Source organism: Coffea arabica, chromosome 6e (genome assembly GCF_036785885.1).
Source record: "Coffea arabica cultivar ET-39 chromosome 6e, Coffea Arabica ET-39 HiFi, whole genome shotgun sequence".
Taxonomy (NCBI): Eukaryota; Viridiplantae; Streptophyta; class Magnoliopsida; order Gentianales; family Rubiaceae; genus Coffea; species Coffea arabica.
Window position 1 is genome coordinate 7,730,305 of NC_092321.1, and position 22,530 is coordinate 7,752,834.

Sequence of the window (22,530 nt, forward strand, 5' to 3'; positions counted from 1 at the left end):
CAGGCAAGTTAAACGGAGACAATGTCATGCTATATAGAGGGTAAGTGATACTTTTACTAGCCGAGGTTTTATATTCATGATCCAAGCTGTTGGCAGACGAAATCGCTAGGTCATTTGGATTGCAACTTTTCAAGAGTTTTTGGGATAAAAATACTGTATGTAAAATAAAAAGATAATTTGAAAAGATATAAAAAGAAATATTCATGGAAAAACGTAATTTTATCGTAAAAAATAGCCAGACACACATAATTGTAAACAAATTTTGTTTAGGATTATATTTCCAATTATGCTAATTAAAATTTCAACCCTCTGAGATCTAAATGCATGACATACAATCTCTATTCATATTTGAAATCTTTTACACGTGTCACATCCTCCCACACTTTTTAATGTTAAAAAAAATTACACTACTATCGGCACTAAAATAAAAAAGAATCCTTTTACTGAAAACCTAATAAATTGAATATCTCAATAGTATTCGTAATAATTTATACATCATCAGTGTATATAAGACTTACTCATGTCTAATGAATTAATCTTCTATACACTGACAGTGTATATACTTTCACCATTAGATACATGACAAATAATCCGAATTTAAATTTGAAACTTAAATTTTGCATATGTGTCGTGTATCCAACCATAATAATGTATACACCGTTAGTGTATATAAGATTTACTCAAGTCTAATATTTCTCTTGTAGCTAAAGAAAGAAGAATATGACTACTAATTCATGAATAACTCATGGAATTTTAAAAATGTAATATAGTCCTCGATAGACTTGATGGCTAGTTATACTCCATTCTTTAAATGGACGTAACAAGAAGCTAGGGTTGGTCCATCATAAATCTAACTGAATTGTCGGTTCATGTTCATATGAATTTTTGAGCTAAATGCGTGCTTGCATCACAAAATTGGACATTATCCACATGTTAAAGAATCCAGATATGAACTCCGGGGGAAAAAAATGAAAAAGATGTATAACTCAAAAGTAATTGATAATGATCCGAGTGATTCATAAATTTTATTGATTCGTTTGCAACTGCTTAATTGAGAAATCAATTCAATCCAATTTGGAACTTTTCCTTGATACCACATAAATAGAGCTCGGACTTAGAATGGGAGCAAATGAGGATGAGCATCCCCTGTTTCCCATTTAACTCCTCCTGCCCTTCTGTTAAACCCTCTATTTTCTCTTCATAAAATGCGTTACCATATATTTTCACTCGTCCTGGAATCCTTTTACCATAATAATGTGCTTTTTGCCTCGTCCATGATTGCCTCCATTCTCCAGATGGAAAGGTATGGTCTTGGCAAATTTCACCATGGGATGTTCTCACTGATACAGTACAACCAATGTACATGCATGCAGAATCGAGAAAGGCATTCATGGATCCTCCACCATGTCTATATTCATGCCAGAAATATGTTAGAAGGAATAAGCTATAGTAGATTATTTGGAGATCTTTTTAGTACTTTTTTGTTATTTGATGTATGTAGGATTAAAAAGTTGATTGAAAGACGTAATTAATCCAAACAAAAATTAAGTCACTTCCACTTTATGGTTCAATTCTTGGACCCATTAGTCGTTGTGATATTAATCAAGCTTTGTTGTTAAAATGTATATATACATACAAACTAAAGAAAAAAAATTTTGACTGGGATTTTGGCATCATGTGTTGTGCTACTGAAAATTGAAACAAATACTCTTCGCCCCGCGGGGGGGGGGGGGGGGGGGTTGGGGAGCCACCATTGTTGACGGCGGTGGAGCGTAGCATACGATACAGGAATATACAGCTACTGCTACGGCGGAAGGAAAAATCCAAACGGCAGGCAAAAGCATTGTCCAAGCAGATAAGAGCGTCCACGTCATCCAACGACTGCGTGTTTCGTTGTGGAGAATAGTCTCCACGTAAGCACGTTTAGCCATTTGAGTCCTGACAAGATGACAGCCGGCACTACTGCTAGTGCCAGCTGGACACCTCTTTACTCCTCTTACGTGGCGACCAAACACCTCTCTCTCTCTCTCTTTCTCTAACCCTCTGCGTCGGTCATAATCCGTGATTTCTCCCTCGCCATTGGCCAAAGATACAATATTAGGAGGAGAATTTTCAATCATCGTCACTTGGTTGATTTAATAGTAAAAGGAAAATGTAATAGACAGCGACGGACCAATTAATTCATAGCCACTAGGATTTTCCCCGTGCAAATTGCCAAAACTCGACCGTAAAGGCAACGGCTAACAAGTAGTTTAGGCCTAGCTTGGATTGTAGTTTTTTAATAAAAAATTTTTTACATCACTTTTTTATACTCCCTCCCTTTTTTTATAACTGACATTTAAGAAATTTGTTCTAGTGTACTTTTATCTGTCGTTTTATTATTTCCATACAGTATTAATTATTTTTTCACAATTTTACCCTTTTATCTCTCTTTTCCAATACAGGGTTCTTAATTACTACTCCTAGTAATTATTGCTTCTCTCTTTGTAACAACCCTAATAATTATCTGTCCCTCCGTATTCTTTCTTGTTTAGAGTACTTCCATCTTCAACATTTGCTTGTGTGGATTCAATATTTAAATCTATTTCAAGAAGAGGCTGTTTATGTTTTGAAGCCATGTCTAAAAGAATACAAATAATGTATTTCTCTTGAGACTAGTTTATATAGTGAAGTCCTTATAGCCTCTCAAAATATTTGGTGGGAGTTAAAAATGTTTAAAATTTCAGATTAAAAATTTAGGTGAAAATTTTTGGTGGGATAGTTTTTCATTTTAGAAACATTTAGTTTGGTGGGAGTTAGTTTGCATTGCTTTTGGCCTAGTAAAACAGCACCATTTAGTACTATAGTGAGAGAAAACATGGGTGAATTGAACAATTAATGAGGGTACAAAAGGAAAGTAGTGTACAGATTTAAGCAATAAAAAACTTTTCTTAATTGGTGTGCAAAACCTTAAACGTCAGTTATAAAAAAAGGGAGGGAGTATTACATACGTCAAATTGTTGCTACGTGGGTGGACGTGTGTTCAAATTGGCTGGACGTGTGTGCTACGTGGGTCCCGCTTAGGTTGCCTTTGGATCGATTTGCTGATGCCTGCTGTGTGTCTGATATTATTTGTGTGTGTGTTTCATTCTGTTTCGGAAAAAAAAAAATACGTCAAATTGTTGCTATATATTTTTAAAATAAAAAATAGCAATTCAAACGAAAACCTGTTTGGATTGTGATTTTTGACGTAAAAAATTTTACGTTTTTTATGAATACATTTTTTAATCATATATTTTTTTTCATATATATCAAATCGTTATAATATATTTTAAAAAAACTCCTAAAAATAATAATTAAAATGAGTTTTTTTAATACACAATATGCACACACATATTTATTTTCTCTCTGGTAGATTTCTATTCTTACGTTGCACTCAGTTTATTGCTGGGTACTAAATCCTCAATTCACAAACACAAGAAGCCACATAATTTACTTTTTCCATGATCTTTAATTAATTAGGTCACGGTTGGTGTTTTAACTTTTCCGTAGGGGTGCTCCTTTTTTACGGGGGCCCCCGCCCCGCGGGGTGGGGGTGGGGGGGGGGGCGGGGGGAGAGAGGATTGAAATTGGATAGTTAAAGGCAGCACGTGGGATGATTTTGATTTGTTGAACGTAACTTCACATACACGCCTCGCATTAGAGCATTTTAGCCGTGGATATCGTATCAGTAGTTGTTATGACTTGCGCTTTATTTCAAAACGCCATACTTTGCTGGTCCGTAGATTTCAAATCATGGAATGAGAAAAGACGTACGGTATTTCTATACATGCGTCACGTCCCATCCCATTTTGATCATTCTTCCTCGCTGTGGCTGAAAATTTCTCAACCAGAGGAGAAGTAATTAAATTGGGGCATGTGCCTGTCACCTCTAAACATGTGCTATTTAAGTAAAGATGGCTCCTTTCGAACTTTGGTTATCTTGACATAATACTCCACCGCGTAGGGATCATCAAGAAACTGAAAACTACCCAAACTTTACACATAAATAAATTGTCGGAAATTAATATCACACACAGGATTTGAATTCCGAACCTAGTCAGTAGAAGGGCTCTCAACCTAGCCATTGAACCAAAATCTAATGATTAATCAGGTCTGTTTTATTTATAGATAGAGCACTAAAATGGCAGTTAGTCTAAAGTCTGAACCAAAAATATATGAAGGTAAATGTCGTCATTGGGATCATTTGAGGATTCTTTAATTATAAACTTCCGAGAATGCCCAGAAAAAAAAAAAAAAGAAATGGCAAAATGAGAAGGAAAGAATAGGAGATTAAAATTATACAGTAGACACCGACAAAAAGCAAAGGTAAATACTTTTTTTTTTTTTTTTTTTTGAAAAAAAGGCTTCAGAATTAGATAAGGACATTAATTGATCCCTCACAACCACCAGTGGTCAAAATTATGCCCCGGGGACCACGCAGCGTAATCGTTAGGTTGAAATGGCGTTTGGGAAGTCTCACAAAAGGCACGAATAATTAAACTAAAAGTGCCGAAAGAAAAAGAGGGATCACAACAACTCAACAAAACTTTGAGCTGAGAGTAAAAGGGTCATCTAAAGGCGAGCACATATTCTACAAAAAGTTTTTAAAAAAAATTTCAAAATGAAAATTTTCTCTTTGAATTTTCCATTAATAAGAGGCTTCCAATTTCACGGTTTTCTTGTTTGCACCTTTTAGTCGGCAGTGGAAGAAGAGGGTTGTTTATTTATTTATTTATTATTATTATTGGTTCGCAGTCCTATTAATCGTTTGGGCCCTTCTGTTTTTGGAGAAAAATTGTGGGTGGGTGGGTGGGTCCAAACCACGAGGAACAAGTACTAAAATTTATAGGACAAAAATAGCTCCTCCGCAGGTAGGACCCCCATCGTGCTGCCTTCATGATTCGCGGAGTAATATCTTAACTGCCAGTGCCGGGTATAGTAGCCAAATGTAAGACGATGAATGGTGAGGAATTTACCGTGAATGCCGTCGTCGTTTTTTCCGCGGCCACCGTTTGGACAAAAATAAAAAATCACCATTCCTGTTGTACTACTCTGCTATCTGCCTTTGCTAAAAAGGTAAAAATTACTTATATGTATATGTTTTGGCAACAGCCGCAGGTGCCGTTTCGATGCGTGACGCTTGTATTTGTTGCGCTCCCCCGGCACTTCAGTTTTTATCCTCTGCTTCTTTATTCATCTTTTAAACGCTAATCGGGCAAAAGCTAGAAACGGTCCCCGGAAAAGACTTGTCAGATTTCCCTTAAATAAGTAACAACCTCTCTCATCATCTCCCCCATGTAGTAGTACTGTAGTAGTAGTAGCACTCTCTCCTTTTCTGTGTCCAGCTGCCTATGCAAGCTAACTGATAAACCCTAGAATTTCTGCGGTACCAACCGTCATTTCTAGCGTGGCAGCCTCCTGTCTTAGATACTAACGTAGTAGTACAGTAGTGTATTCTCAACGGAAATGAAATAGTAGTATTTGTACAGCCGGTAATACGGGGGGAGCATATCCTCTATTGTTGAAAAAACCAAATAAAAATATGTTGGAGGCATTTGTTTGTGATAGCATGAAAAGCCTCAATATATGAGAGCACCAAATTTAAGATAAGCAAAGGTCCAAGTGGTCCCTCTTTAAGACAAGCGTTCCCATATGATATGCTGCTGTCTCTTTAAAGTTTAATCTACCTCTCTATCCCTGTTTGAACCCAGAATTAGGTTCGCATTTAGGGATAGAAGATGCTTCCCTCCCAATTGGGGAAGCCTCAGCTTCAGCCTAAGCCTCTACTATCATTTCCGCGTTATCACGGTCTCTTTTCATCATTATTATTTATTTATTTTTTTTTATTTTGGGGGGGGGGGGGGGGTCGATGATATCTTTGCATTACGTATAGATCTTTTTGTTTTCCAGCTAATTAACAAGCTGGATGGATGGTCTACTACACTCTCAAGACACACAGACAACTTTCCTATTTTCTGTACCACTTGCTATATACTAGTAAGGAGTATATCTTTGTTGAGCCGAAAGAAAAGCCTCTCGCCTAAGTTGTGACGTTCATTTCAAACATGATGGTTTTGTACCGTCCCTTTCAACCTCTGCTCCCCTTATTATTAGATGGGTACTTTAATTTGAGTTCAAACTAATCCCCTATTTATGACTTGGTCCTAAATTCCCCCTATTAGAATAACCGGTAGCAGAAGCAAACTTCTGTGTTGCAGCAATTGGTCATTGCCGATCATACAACTCTAATTACCTCCATCTATCCTTTTATATTTATTTAGTATACAATAAATACATACAGGTATTACCAAAAAAAAAAAAAAAAGGATCAGCTGTGCAGAAGTATTCAAACGGCTGATTATTACCTGTCATCGGCTGCCTGTGTTTATACTTTTCAAAGGGATCTGATTTTCCCGTGATTATAGGTATGTTCCGGCTCAGTCAACCCCCCAGGGGCAGGGACCAATCCGATCGGTTTTCAGACCGAAAAATACATGTTTTATGCGGCTGACGGCAAATCAATCCCTTGTTCGACAATTTCTGGTGGTTCTTAAATTTCTCAAAGCCATGCACCGCGGCTGTATCAATGAAGACGCTCCACCTTTTCTTTTCATTTTACTCTCAGTTTTCGGTTCTCTTACTGTAGTACCTGCAGTAAAATTAGATGTCTAGATTTAGAGACATTAATTATTATTGTTATTGTCTTACGTGAAGTGAAGTCATTCGTAGGCAGCAAAGAACCGAGAGAATTATGTAGGTCCATCTAACTTGTCGGCAGTCCCAGGACTCTGATAAAATCATATGCACCCAGCATTAAAAGCCTAAACAACCTAATGCAAAGCCCAATTTTGCAAATGCCAGCTAAGACGACATACCTGATCACATTAAAAGACTAACAGTTCTTGGATTTATTCTTAAGACAAATGCCCCGTTCTCTTATCGTCTTTTTCCCCCTGTCGGAATTGTGCACATTAGGGAGAGGGAATCCAATGATTGGGCATGATTGAAAAACACTCTCAACTGATAATAGCAAATTTTATTCTAGGAACAACACTGGATTATTCTTAGCTCTCCCCAAATTCCCCGCCCCACCCACAGAAAAGAACTCCCATGCATTCTTATTGATCTTATTTGATAATTTAGTGACGGGGTAGAACACAGGAAACGGGAAAACTACTTTTCACACTAACTGGGTATTATATTTTATGCTTCCATATAATATTTTTTCCATCTAAATTTACCACAAGGATGACTGTTCTTGCTTAAAGCTTGCCCAATGAAAGGATATATTTGACAGGCTTCAATTCGCTATCTGGGTTTAAGCTCTTAAGTTGGTGTTGCATGTCCGACAAGTCATGCCACCACCATGGTTTCCTTTCCTTTCCTTTCTGTTTAAACTCACATGTCCGAATAAAAACGACAAAAGAGAGAAATGGCCGTTGCGCTTGATAGAGCAGCAGGAGTATGTGGCACAAAATACAACGGCATAAGACGGAAAAGGGTAAGTGCAAATTAGTCTTCACAGGTGTACAGTAAACAGAAACCATGAACGGATTAAGTTTCAGTAATGTTTCAAAGTTTTTGGTCCCACCTACTAAACTGCCAAAATCAGTGCTAGTCTGGTCCTCCACAGTAGTGAAGGAATCAATAACATGGAGGCCACTAGACTTGACCACGCCCTGGCGAAGGGCTGCTTCCTAATTGGAGAAAAATGTAAAGTGCAAATTAATTAGGCAACCTATCACATTTGTAGCTCAAAAAGGATGGCTATTGCAAAAGACATGCTTTGAGAGATTAATCATTGAAAGGCATCTTCTAGTATATGGCTGGAAGACGAGAAATGATTTTCTCAACTTTAAAGTGGTTACAAGAGGAACAAGGTGGATGCCAAATAAAGGAGTATATGACTATCGAAAGCAGATTCGAAAAAACCAATTTTCAACATCTTTTGACCGTCTTCTATTTGAATTCAAGGTTGGCAAAGAGGTAACACCCGAAACTAATGATAGCAGAAGGTTATTGGAGATGCAGAAGTAGGGAAAATAAACATACATGTCACTCTCATCTATAGGTACAATTACAGAGTGGCTGCATCTGTAAAGAATGAGAATACAGTAACCAGGTTTTGAAGTTGCAGAATTCCTACAGCCGTCAAAGTTGAAGAAGTTCTAGCAAATGTGTTGGGTAATGCAATATTTCCAACAATTTCCAGAGCAAAGAAATGTGAATGACAAGAAGAAAAAAAGAAGTCTGATAAAAAAAAAAAATTTCCATTGCAATTGAAAACTCACCTGAACTTGCTCCTGCACAGGTGGCATTTACCGTCTTCAACCCGTAATGATTTGGCAGCTTTATAACATGGAAAATTAGACAAGGCAGAACGAGAGATCCTCAAAGGTAAAACTCTAAATTCACATTAACACTGGGCTCTTTTGACGAGTAAAAGACTAATACTAGTTTGTAAGCATTAGCTTCTGGAATTTGGTTACCTAGTTGGTACAGAAAAATTACCATAAAATTCACACGTCCTAATTTTATGAACGAGAGAAAAATGATTTCTTCTTACTCCATGGAAAACTAAAATTTAGACCATGTCAGAGAGACAAGAGTTAAGTCGTGAACCTGTTCACTTTCAGCACATTGCTTCATGACGATGTCTAGCGTTTTTTATATTATGAGCCTGGTTTTGCACCGCCCCAATTTATTCTCTGCAGCAAAACTGCCAACATTCACCTTAAACACATCTATATGAAGCTCTATGTCATTCTTAACTAAGTGCTAAAAGAGAATGGACCAAAACGACAATCTCCAAATGCAAAAATGTGTACGTTGAAATAATACATCCAACATTATTATGCTGCTTTAGTTAAGAAAGTGTCCTGGAGCTATTGGCTATCAGGGATAGCCTATGACGTTTAGATATGTGAAGCTTCAGAGCATTCTATTTAAAGATACTTCATTGAAGTAGACATGTCATAGTAGCCACCACATCTTCAAACCTTTGATTTTGCACCATCAGGAAGAATTGAGCCTCCTATAATTTTCGTATTCTGTTCCTCCACGAAGAGTATGGACTGATCTCAGGCGGCACTTGGCCTGCAGAAGAAGAATCCTACTCAATCAAGCAGGAGTAAGCAGAACTCCAAGTGAGAACCTCTTCTTTCCAGTAAAAGTAAACACAAAATAGGGTGTCACGTTACATGTTCCTAGCATGATCAGATGACCAGACCAGCATTCTTGTCATATTATTGTTGGAAGAACAACAAAATGTTTGAGATATATTCTGCAATACCTAAGAGAGAATTAACACTAGCATGAACAAGTAAAACGCAATGATCCAACTAAGGATTTCAAATCAGTTTAGTAGAAATGACAAGAGGTCTAAATACCTCAGTTCAATACCAAGTTGTTCAGAGAATTAATCAATTAAGATATTTCGTTTACATCTTCATCATCTTTTACAGGTCATTGAGCAGTCTTAAGCTAGAGGATATTAAACTTTGTTTGATTAGTGTAGCAACCAATCAAAATTGTCATTTTGACCAGCTAAGATTCAGTTGAATTCCAGTAGTTAGTTTGTATTTCCATAACAGATGCAAATGATCAAAAAAACCTAAACTAGCATTTTACGAAGAAATAGTCTTCTAAAGCATGCAGCAATTTGAGTAGAGCACTGAGTTGGTATTTTAGCAGTCGTACCAACTTCCATGCCCATCGTGGAAAGGGATCACAGTGCAGCCCTCTTTGAAAAGTCAGAGGCCAAAATAAGGACTGCACACTAATGCAATTACGTGCAGTTTCCATTTCAAGATTCTTACTTTAACAATATCTAGTGAAACTTAAATTCAGTTATAACTTACTCATGGTGCCAATGATTGCCAAACCAAACCAACTGCTCACTTGCAAAGCTGCACTGAAGTGCAGTACAGCAGCACTTACTTGGAATGCTGCCAAGATATCGGTATCTTTGGTTTCAAGTGAACATACTAAGAACTACTCAGGTTTTTAACCGATCAAAATTTTTTAAATCCATCATCATACACAATAGACAAAACAATGTGATTGTGTTAACCCTTGATTTTTTTCAATTAGGTTAACCTACGTATGACCAGCTCAACTGGAACTTCCCGAGTGTTTTATGACAATGGCACAATGGGGACGTAGAACTCCAAAGGAATCAAGAAGAAGGCAAGGTGTCACACAGCTGGAACTTCCCTATGGTGGTAATTGGTGCTATGACATGGATATGGCCTACATCCTCTGTGCAAACTTCAGCCGATAGTAGTGCTGGACAATAGTACAACCACCATGGTTTACTATCCTACCTGTGTGCCATTGATGTGGAGAATCATTCTCCTCATTAACACTACTTTAAGATTTAATGCATGAAAGTCACAGCCCCTAATGCTTTGCTACCAACATTTAAAGATGAAAGCTGGCCATAAATGACTGCACAAGATGTTGTAATGACTAACTCCAGCAAAAGTTAAAAAGGAAAATGTTGCGAAAGCTGCTGGGGATTGTACGAAGAGCCAGAAGCATATAACCAGACCTCTGTAACCACGAGATTCTTCAGTTCATCACATTTGCTTCTTCTCAAAGTTAAAACTAACATATTTTAGCACCAAGTCTCAACCCCAAAGACCAGAGCAAGGAAGCCCTTCACACGAACTGTCTCATTGAATCTCATCTATCTTGATAAGCAGTATGCAGAAGAACAAACACTAGCAGCGCAGCAGTGCAAATTTGGAAGGAAATATGATAAGTCTTGTTGAGTTTGCTTAATTATAACCCGTTGCAGATTTATAGCTTATCTTCTCTGTGTAGCTAGAGATGCTTTCAAGCTCAATACTTTTCAGCTAATATAAGCATCTAAGAATTACGATGCAATCATTGCAGAACTGGGATTATAGCCTTTTTTACAATACATATTTCAACTGCAAGTTAATAGCCAGAGCCCGGACGTCAGGTTAAAGTGGATTGCGAAATGCAAAGGCTAGTTCTAAACTTCGAGAGCCCAACATTTTGAACACTATACTCTTGGGACCATTTCCATTTTCTCGCTTCGTTTTCTTCTATTTCTTCCATCTATCTTCTTCTTCTTCTTTTTTTCTGAATTATTCTTCTCTTCCAATTTTCTCATCCAAAAACAAAATATGAAACTGAGCTAAAGTCTTTCCCGTTTGCAGCTGAGACCAACTAATAGCCCAATTAATGGAAACATCTGTGGCATGAAACTCAAAGGCTTCACTGTTTACTAAAGATTACCTCGCTAATCATCATAGTCTCATTAAGCTGCCCAAACCATTTCAACTAATATTTAACAATTGACACATCACACAAGCACAAAAAATCAAACTGTGCAATTAAATGCACCGCAAAACAAACAAGGAAAAAAAAAAAAAGAGTACCTGGAGAATTGGCATGTGGAAGGATAAATAGAGCAGGGTCTAGAATCGGTTGGGCTTCTTTCTAAAGCATTAGAACTTTGTCCTACACGCAAAACCAGCTGCAGAAATATTACAGAGAAACAGTTAGAAGTTGGGAGTACAAGTACGACAATAAAACAGGGACAGCCGCTGCAGAAATGCCGGCTGAAGAGAAAAGAGCTACTGCTGAACGGATAACATAGAGTAGCAGAAAAGCGCATTTCTCAAGAGATTCGGCGTCAGCAGTTTTTGCTGGAAAACAACGCAAGAATGTGGCAGAAAAATCGTTTATTTATTCATCCCCATCCTTTGCCTGTATCCGGACTAACTTGATCACCGGAGGTATACCCATACCGGCGGACATAACTATCCCCCTCACCTGCAAGTCAACCGAACGGATTACAGCCTAGAAGAATTATTAACTGGAGTAATTTGCAGAGATTTGAAATTTCAGCGGTTTGGCTGCTGGTACAAAATTTATTTGGTCGGTTGCTTACTTAAATTAAAAGTGAGGAATTATTGAAATTTAGGGTCCAAAGACAGAACCGTTCCTAAATCCTAATTGCAGACTTGCAGTAGCTACGTGCGTGACTACTTCTTTGCTAACGGCTTTTGTGTTTCTCGAATTAGATATTGGAATTTGTGTCGTTTTGGTGTACCGAATCGCACGGGCAAGCCCAATATGTGTTTCATTCAATAGTCCACAGCATGCTGATCCAATCAATGCACATTTTGCATTCAGGCCCATTTCTAAAAGACGCATCATTACGGGTTGATAGGAAAGGAAAGGAAAAGAAAGGAAGCGAGGCTACATGAAAACTTTCCTAAAATTGCCAATGTACACGTTTTCTAAGGATATATGCCCCAAATTCCAGAGTCTGTATTATACACAAAATTCAATTTACATCAACTTATTTGGTTTAGGTATTAATCCTCCCTCGGTCGCCGGATGCAGTTTATGCGACATTTACATCCACGACGTTCATTCCCTTGGAACTCTTCATCGAAAACTTACAAGACTCAATTGCATCTGCTATCGACAAGAAGATTGATTCCTTCCCTACTTTCTCCACGAACTTTGTGACTGTCAATTTCTCCATCACTCCAAGCCTCGGATTTATTAAGATCATCTGCATTTCCCCAAAAACAAAAAAACCAATTATTATTTTTATCATGATCCTAAGGATTCCTAAAAATAAATTCATTCAAGTCGTCCATTCGTACCTTGATCTCTTTTGATTCAAGAATTCTCATGATTTCGACAAATGCCTCCACACCCGTAATGTCAATGGATGAAACACCTATAAAGAGTTAGTTATATTTGATCATTAGCAGCAGCATTGCCAAAACATTAATCATCTTTGTTTTGTAGAGTAGGTTGCAATATTTGCTTTCGAAACGTTAACGTGAAAATCTCAACAGCTAATATATATGACCACGGGTCAAAGCGAGTTGTTGTGCGTACCTCCCAAATCAAGTAATATATACTCAATGTGACCAGTTCCTTTTAATGTTGCATCCGACTGTTCAGTTTTGAGGTATCTCAGAATTCTGCAATCCACCCCCAAAAAAAAAAGAAAAGAAAAGAAAAGAAAAGACAAATTCTGCCGGCATTAGCGAGTACAAAAGTTAAAAACATAATAATAAGTAGTAATTACTTAGCGTGGTAAAACAAATAATTTGGAGATGCCATACCTCTCTCTTATGTACTGGGAATTTGCGTAGTAAATAGGGGACCCTAACTGTATAGCAAGGATTCCTGGAATGTCAGTCGCATTGGGATACTGCTCTACGTCGCGATACAAATTTGAACCATGTACATGCCCGAGTTTACAAGTTGCAGGCCTTGCCACATACACAAGCGCTCTGATTAAAGCCAGCCCCACCTGCAAAAGCAACAAAATACTCAAATACGTTTTGATGGATTCGTATTTGGTAGGTAACTAATTAAGTAACCATGGATGGACGTCCTGAATGAATGGTGACTCATGAGCTATGACCAAGGTTACGTTACCGAAAGGCAGAGTCCCATGTCCATGCTGATGAAGACAACACCAAAAAATGCAGCCATGCAAATAACGAAGTCGAACTTGTCCGTCTTGTAGAGGTGATAAGCCTTCTCGTACTCGATCAGACCTAACATTGCTGACATGATAATGGCTGCGAGCGCTACGAGGGGTGTGTAACTGAATAGGGGTGCCAAGAACAAGAGGGTCAGCATCATGCAGATGGCCATCACCACGTTTGACATTTGGGTTCTGCATCCCGCGTTGAAATTCACTGCTGTCTTTGAAAATGGTCCTGCAAAAAATTAGGATGTATGTCGTGAATTTGAGATTAAACAAATTCCATCTTACAAAACTTGTTTGTGGGATTTTAAAAGTAAAGATAAAGAAGTTATCATGGTACCAGTTGTTAAGTAGCATGAAGTGAGAGATCCAACGATGTTCATGAGGCCGAAAGCCAGCATCTCCTTGTTTCCGTCAATTTGCTCATTTTTCATGATCGCAAAACTTCTTCCGATAGCAATTCCTTCCTGCAACATATATCATAGTTCCGATTGTTTGAGAAAAATAATTACAGGATTGACTTCATTTGTCAATGGTACGGCACTCAAATTTCGATATCTTACTGCTATAGCGATCATTGCTGTAACAACTCCACCTTTTAGAGGTCCAGCGATATATTTAGGATCAAATGTTATGCGATTAATGGACAAAGGATTTATTCCCTTCTTCAGAGCACCGACCTGTAATAAATACAAATTCCAACGCAGGGAATTTTGAAGAAAAGAAAGGGGTTATTCATGTTTATCAAGTTAATCAAGAAGGAATCAAATTAAATGTTTCAACTGCAGTTAAATTATGCTTTATCTTTTAAGCAGTCATTACCAGGCAGATGATTATTACGTCCAGGACCATAATCGGGGCCCGGGGGGGGGGGGCGGAAAAAAAAAAGAAAGATCAATCCCTTCGCAATTTTAAAGTATTTTCCTAATAATTCTGCATTAGGACTATATTTCTAAAAATCGAAATGATGGAAACAGTCAAGTTGATTAGCAATCCCAAAATTCTTTCTTAGTTATGCTCCGTAATTCTTCCTATCAAGTTTTCTTGAATTTGAGGGGCTAAAAGTGCAATAATAATTGTTCTCCTGTGGTCTATTAGCAATTACTATGTTTTTTCTTTCTTTGTAGTACTATCACCCTATGTTTCACTTCTATTAAATCTTTTAGTATTACGAGGAAAGGAAAACTCACAATAGGAATGCCGTGCTTGTCCGCATGACCAAAATAAGCGAAAAGACCTCCCACAATAACGGTAACAATGGGAGCAATTGCTGACACCCAAAATAGCTTCGGTCTCCTTTGCTTCTGCAGAGGGACAAATGTTTCTCTCAATCAGTATATTTTTTATGCATGGACAACAGAAGCTAAAAAAACATATAAGCGACAGAACATTACCACAAATCTGGTGAATTGCAGGAAAGCAAGAAAGATGATTCCAACAAGTGTGCTCTCCCATTGCCACTGTTCAAATATAACAGGTTAATCCTCAGATTATGCATCGCATAAATAGTAGTAGTATTTTTTTTTTCCTGTTCCTTTTCCTTTTTCATAATCTGGATGTGTTTGACCATGACCTCCCTTCCTAGTGTACTAAGAAGGACAAGGTTACCTATTAATTCCGCGAACTAACATTAGGCTATAACAACGGAGGGTCATTGAAATGAAGCTTCCTTACAACGTTAGGTACTAGAAATGATGATAGTTCAAAAGGAAATAAAGAAGTAGCAGAAGATGCTATGGAAAGAGTGAGTGAATGTGAAGGAAAAACCTCTTTTCTGTTCATGAAAACTGCACGTACGACACTAACACAATCGGTGTGGGTGGTGAAATGCTTTAAACCAAGCATGCCCTTCAACTGCTGGAGGCAGATAAGTACTGCTGTCCCTCCCATAAAACCAGTGATTGTCGAATGCGATAGAAAGTCAACCAAAATTCCCAATCTGCAGAATATTTCGCGACAGCCCATCGGTAATTATGTATTAATCTCAGGCACTCAACTTTTTACAAGTTATACCGAATCCAGTCTGTTTCTCTGCTTGTCAGTAAATACATACTCACCTAAATAAGCCCAACGCCAACATAACCAGACCAGAAATGAGGGTGGATGTAAAGACCAAACTGGTATACAATATGGGATCTTCCGAAGCAGGTACCACTTCTTCTATTGATGCAGCTATGATCAATGAGGAAGCTGCTACTGTTCCAACTGCAAGATGCTTGGAACTTCCAAATAGTGCGTAAATAAGAGGCGGGACAAAACTCGAATCTGCAATAACAAATCCAGTAATTCCATTACTAGTAGTGGAACCGCCAAAACAGAGCAACAAAAGAACCATCCAATCCATTTGGTAGTAGTTATCTATACAAAGAAAGGGCGCTTACATAACCCAATAATGGGATCAATCTCGGCGAGCTTAGCATAACTGATTCCTTGAGGAATTGCAAGGCTAGCAATAGTGATGCCAGCCAGAAGATCATACTTGAATAGAGCCAAATTGTACCTGGGCAACCAACCAAAGATCGGCAGAAAGTATTCAATCACCTTCAATGTTTTGCGTGAAGAGGGCTCATTCTTGAGATGGCCGAATGGATCATCAGGGAAGAGGGTCTCTTTGAAGTTGGATTTAAAGACAGTCGGAAAACTTCGCGGCTCAGCAAAGTTCACCCCATGAGCGGAACTACTATCAATCGACATTTTTGCTGCTTAACCTTGATATGATATGTACAGCTTCAAGAAGAGAGGAAGAGTTCAGGACGGGGCTTGAAACTGAATAGCAATGCATGTATTTAAAGAAACAAAATAGTGGGAGATGATGCAAGCATTGACAAAATAAATACTACAGCATTTTTTTTTATTTTTTGCCTGTGGGTATCCGGGTCTACACCCGACTAATCCCATAGCGTTCCAGAAGAGCGGATCCGACCAATGCGGAAGAAAATAACAACTAGGTTGCTGTCTGGAATCGAACCCAAGTGAAACTCACCTAAGGAGGCTACTTCCACCAGCAGACCAACCCAGCGCGGGCAATAAATACTACAGCATTGATTTGTCAAAAATTGACCATTACTGTGTTATTTTGCAACTTGCAAAAGCAAATTACAAGAAACCAATTGTAACTGACATTAGCGGCATATCTAACCTCAGAAAGAAGATTTATTGTTATCCCATCAGGTCCCTGTTTAACACTTTTGACATCTAATCGGGGACAATCTTAATAGCAGAGTACCCTTCTGACAAGCACACTGAGTTTTGTCTAGGACAGAACCTTTCAGATTTCAGAAGAAAAATCGGAATTTCCAACCTGTGGATACTCCTTCACTGGTTAACGAAGACTCTCTTATTGACCCCAAATATAAAGATTTGATACATATTCTAGGGATCATTATTGGTGGTTGTCTAATTAGGTAAAACTTTAATAAAGGGCGGTCCTATAATCTACCATGTCTACTATTAACCATGCAATAGGGAAGACGAAAATGACTAATTATAACTTTCCATCCTCTCTCTTTATCTCTATATTGCTTCCTTTTTCTTTTTTCCCCCTCTCGGATTGGTTTTGGTTTTTTCTGGTAAGGTTTTATTCGATGGTACATTTTTTCCCCGAACAGGCAACAACCAACAACCTCAGCACACAAAAAAGTGCTCCAACATAGTAATGTTAAGGGAAAACTACCTTCCCCACTCCAAAACCCCTTCGCTGAGGCTTACGTTTGGAGCCTCACGTCATGCAATTTTGTTTTGAGCAACACATTGGCTCGGCTCCGACATAATTGCCCCCTAGACTCGCCTCCTTGTCTCGTCGTCCACCAGGAGTACTTTCATGGAAAATGACTTTCCAAATAAAGTTCCCCACAAAGAAAAAGAAAAGAAAATCACTAAAACGGATTGAATTGATACTAGTTTTTATCTACTTCAATTGAATTGTCCGAGTATTTATGCAAAATAATGTGTCAATAAAGAAATATTTAATACGCTGTATACGTTGAATTGAATTGTCGAGTATTTATGGATGAAATTTTTTTTTTTTTTTGAAAATAAAAAAGAAGAACGAGAAAAAGCAAAAATGACGGTGCACCATAAAGTTTCCCTTATCTTTTGCGAGTAACCATTCTTATTTGAGTTAATGATAGTGTACAACTACCACAGATGGATGCTTGAGTTTACCAGAGTTATGTATAATGCACAATGAATATATGAGATTAACTCATAAATGTGGATAATGCATGACATTAGATTTTATTACCAAAATAACTCTTCTTTCAAAATATATACCAAAAGTAACTTAATTTTAAAATTTATTACATTTATGATCATTTTTTTGTCACATATCGACTGCATATGTGCTAGGATGGAGATAGAAACACCCTTTATTTCTCTTTCCCATCTAATATTTTCCCCAATTTTCATTCTGAACCTTCCTTCATTTTTTTCTTTTGTTATTTTTCCCTTGTCAAACGTAATTCTAAAAAGCCAATATTTATATTATCAGTATCTAAAAAATATTCTTCTCGAGTCGATAATCTCAAGGTAAATGAAGTTTATTCTCTTGTATTTTCTATTGTCTTTTCAAGGAGTAGAAAAGATAACATAAATAAATATGATAGCCTTGAAGTTTTTGTAACTTTGTCTTGTTATTGCTTACAATTTTCATTGCAATTTTTGTATTTTTCAAATTTATTTTTTGAAAAAAAAAATGTGCAACAGATTTGATACATTTAAAAAAATTCAGAGACCAATAATAGCACAATGAATATATGAGATTAACTCATAAATGTGGATGATGCATGCATGACATTAACTCAGAAAATAAACAAGATTTTCTACAGCGCGAATCAATTTTAAGATCCCTGGCTTGTCAAGGTTTGATTTGCTTACCAAAATCAAGCCAACTACTAAAACAAGGAGGAGACTCAAATGTACAGTCGGGATGTTTCAAAATCACAAATCCTGTGCTTTCCTTCGCCGGATTGAAGCCCTGAATGCACCAAGAAAAGAGAAATGGCTTGACCACCTGAATAAGAAGATGATGATCATCCCATCAAACCATCATTAAAAATTACAAAAATTCAACGCTTCCAAAGAAATGATGAAACATTTATTATAAGTTTTCCCCAAGAAAAAGAGGGGGGAAAATACACGTGCAAGTGCTGACCTTGCGGTAAATTCAGCTGTCTAACGAGTTGCAATTCTACAGCGCTTCGAGCCTGCAAGTCTATATTTGAAAAAAAAAGTTCCTAAAATATATATAGATATAGAATGCTGAATGTAATAAGTGATATACGTCACGTAAATTACTTGTACTGGTAATCTACGTGACGTAATAAATAAATCGGGGATGACAGGTTACAGATTCTGGAAGTATTCACAAAAAAGAAAAAAAAAAAAAAAGGATAAAAGAGGCTATTAACTCCGGAGAGAAGGGTGGAAGAGAGAATGGATAAGCTTGTATTGGAAATGCTTTCCCAAGCCAATCTTACCCGAGAGGGAAAAGCAATGCGAGGATATTAACTCCGGAGGGAAGCCTAGTTTCAGAAAACTTTCAAATATCCGAATGTAAATATACACACACATACATTCCTATGCAATACCACCTCATTTTTGGCGGATTAAATCTCCTTATAGAACGCAGAATATCTGATTGGTTTGGATAAGCACAAAATCAGTGGCACCTTGAATTAGGCTTTGGTTGGAGTGAAAATAGGAATGGGATCGGCTGGAATAAACCTGCCGTGTTCCTTGAGACTAGATTCACCACTTAACTCCACTTTACAATGGCAATTACTATACGGGCAAAATGTACCTCTATTATTTCTTTTTTTTTTTCTTCTTGTGAAAAATATAATATACATCTATTTTTTACTGACTTTTTTTTTTTTTTTTGGCTTGTCTTTGCTTTTTCTTTTGAATGTTTAATGTACCAAATGGTAGATACTAGATGGAACGAGCAAATTAAAGAGTTAAAATACTCACAACATTAAAAAAAAAAAAACCAACTATGAATGTTTGTAAATTGTAACTAAATATTGATAACCTATATGAATATTTTGCATCATACTATCATTATAATTTGAACTAATTCCGCATTTTCGTTTCTGATATTTTCATCTATTTCCATTTTGCATTGCTCAATTAGTTTTTTTGGTCAAAGCGAAGGATTTAACCGGATTACGAAGCTATGTGAATGTAGTAGTACGTGTTGATTCTGAGGTCTTCGCATGTTTGAGTTAATTTTGATCGACATGAATTTAATAGTTTCAGGTTCACAATAATTACTAGTAACACGTACGTTACCAGAAATCCCGGAACAATCCCTTCTTACCAGAGGATTTTGTTGAAAAATAACTAAATAAGTATTAAGTGACCGCATTCCTCAAAATTTTAGACTTTTCAGAACTTGTTGTATCTATTAAAAAAAAAAAAAAAAGTTACATCTATTCTTTCCCCAGTTCCTATGGAGCCCTTTTATGTGTTTTTGTCGTGTGTCCCAAATTTTCATCTATTCTTTCCTACTTTTTGCTGTCCTGTGTAAATTTGCTCTCCTTTGAATATTTTGTTATTGAAGGGAACAAAAAAAGAAAAGAAGCTTTTTAATGGGGATTGAATCAACGGTGTGTGCTTTTTAAATCAACAAGAAAAAAGGTGAAGCTAACCCATTATATGTAGATGCTCGGAATGAGTAACATGGAAAAATACTTTGACATGAAAAATTATTCTGGTCTCTTATTATTTTAAATGGGTGAAATGTGTCGATACAAAAAGAAAAATTAAAGAATTATTATTGTTTTTAGTTTTTCATAATCGTGACCCCATAGGAAAAGTATATATTTCAACGGTGGCTTGCAACTATTGCTTCAGCGACTGAGATTTACTTGATAAATTGGAACATGTGACAAAAACACGTAAAAGGGCGGCTCGAGGGTTGGAACCGATCTGCGGATGGATTTAATCCGAAAAGTTACTAAGATGGCTACGTGGCGACATATTATTCCTCTACGCTTTTGTTGGGATACTTCATGTTTTGTGTACGTGACACCGGATCTATAGTATTATCCCAGACAATTGAAGAGATATCAACGTAAAATTACTGAAGAGCTAGTAAAAATACACAGTCCTACTACTACGCACGATAGTGTCATTATTGAAAAGAATTAAAAGAGAGCGTGAATTTTTTTTTAAAAAAAAAAAGAAATTTGTACCAAAATAATTGAAATATGAGATTTGTTTAGCAATAGTTCAAACTATAATAAAATATGTACATTATTTATGAGCTACCTTTTTATGGAAGTTGAATCTTGAAATAAAAATAGGAATGTATATTAAAAAATAAATGATATGTGGATAGAAATAAATGTAATAGCATGTTTAATTTGATCTGAAAATGAAATACTTACAAATATTATACATTTGATTTTGTATGAAGGTATGCATATTTTTCACACCAATTAATCTTAAGTACGAAAACCAATATTAGTGGATTAAATAATTATATTTAATTTTGTAGAGTTCATACTACAAATAAGAAGGTACGATCTTTGCATGAATTGATCCATTGATTGAACATCTTACCTCCATTTCTCTGAGAATTAAGAGCATACAAAATTCGAAATTAGTGTCTTTCCAGGAAAAAGAACTAACGAGCGTAAAGGTGTTGGTTGGTTCCTCAAATCTGCAAAAATATGCTGTTGCTTACCACTTGTCGAGTGCTTCTCTTTCTATCCATTATTACATACGACCTTCCTCAGTTAGCATGAGATTTGCGTGGCCACTCCATCAAAGTGACGGCGTGCTACACATTCAGGCCAGACAGATAGAGATTTTACTCAAGTTTGAAACGTAATTCTTTCATATGATAATTCATCAACTTTTCTCTTTTCTTTCTTCAACGGCCTTCATCATTGCAAAGTTGGTAAGTAAAAGTGGAGACAAGAAAATTTGTGACAAACTATTAACTGGGACGACGGCACACGAAAAGTTTGCAATTTCCTACGAATCCACTGGAATTGCGCAACCGCGAGAGAACAAGTGGATGGCAAAGGCGTGTTATGCACGTACATTTTGCTGCGGATCAATAGCTCATACGCTAGGCTTTCAATAGCTTAGATTATTGTTTTGGAGGATTAGAATTCCACCCAATCTTCTCTTTCTCTGCGTTGTTGTTTCGACAATTTGGTTCTTCTCTGAATTCCATCTTTACTCCGGCGGCATACGTGAGAATTTCTTCTCATCTGCCTCCACCCAAATTTTAATAAAGGCTTAAAAGCGCTAAACCCCACTAAAGGTTGGTATTATTTGCACTTTTTCCCCTAATAATATTTTTGTTGCAGTTCCCCCCCACCCCCAACTAATGGTCAACACAATGGCTTAATAAGGAGATAATGATCTCAAAATAACAATTAGTAGAAACAATACTTGAAAATGAGATTTGATTTTTTTTTTTCATTTCAAGAAAATGCCATTAAAAATGAATTTCAACCACTTAAAATAATCACATGCCCTTGGAATCTATTGTAGAATTTAAAATAATACTATGCTATTTTAACAACAACAAAAAATTCATTGAAATCTTCAAATGTCCATGACACGCATATGAGATATATTTTATCACATTTATATCTCACCTCTACTTATTGATGTTAATTTGAGGGGTCATATTTTAATTAACACTGTGAGATTTAATTTGAGGAGTCATATTTTGAACAATAAAAAAGTTTCAAATTTAGTTAACAAGATGAGATTTTTTATTTTTAATAAAAGTAAAATATTTTGGGAGTTTAGTTCTTGATTTTCTCGAAAGAAAAAAAAAATTGCATTAAGGTGAGATGAGAAGCTTGGGCACGGAAACGAAGGATGGAGAAAATGGATATAGGTAGGACAAAATTGAAACTTTTGATATTCTTTAACTATAAAAGATGATGTGGCTTAACAGAGGGAGTAAAGTGCAACAAAAAAAATAGGTAGGGGAGAAAGTACAAATAACACCAAATATTATGGAGACTTGGTACCTTTAACCC

The 22,530-nt window shown here is 36.8% G+C and overlaps 1 protein-coding gene across 15 annotated transcripts; it reads right to left on the reverse strand.

Moving 5' to 3' along the window:
• Positions 1–6,259: 6,259 nt before the first annotated feature.
• On the reverse strand, positions 6,260–18,818 carry LOC113697597 (probable sulfate transporter 3.5). Of its 15 annotated transcripts, XM_072054894.1 has the most exons (17): positions 18,672–18,818; positions 18,395–18,530; positions 15,901–16,246; positions 15,577–15,784; positions 15,287–15,458; positions 14,914–14,979; positions 14,710–14,823; positions 14,083–14,199; positions 13,860–13,986; positions 13,465–13,751; positions 13,146–13,336; positions 12,916–13,001; positions 12,675–12,751; positions 11,830–12,580; positions 11,433–11,530; positions 9,222–9,313; positions 8,645–9,117 (listed from the first exon to the last, which is right to left on the reverse strand). In XM_072054894.1, the coding sequence occupies exons 3-14, from the start codon at positions 16,211–16,213 to the stop codon at positions 12,407–12,409; spliced, it is 1,932 nt and encodes a 643-aa protein (XP_071910995.1). In that variant the 5' UTR covers positions 16,214–16,246; positions 18,395–18,530; positions 18,672–18,818; the 3' UTR covers positions 8,645–9,117; positions 9,222–9,313; positions 11,433–11,530; positions 11,830–12,406. The 15 variants fall into 15 exon arrangements, with proteins under 15 accessions (XP_071910992.1, XP_071910988.1, XP_071910994.1 ...); XM_072054891.1 differs by lacking the exon at positions 9,222–9,313 and adding an exon at positions 6,260–6,670 and having other exon boundaries at positions 9,021–9,117; positions 11,433–12,580; XM_072054887.1 differs by lacking the exon at positions 9,222–9,313 and adding an exon at positions 6,260–6,670 and having other exon boundaries at positions 9,021–9,133; positions 11,433–12,580.
• Positions 18,819–22,530: the final 3,712 nt, after the last annotated feature.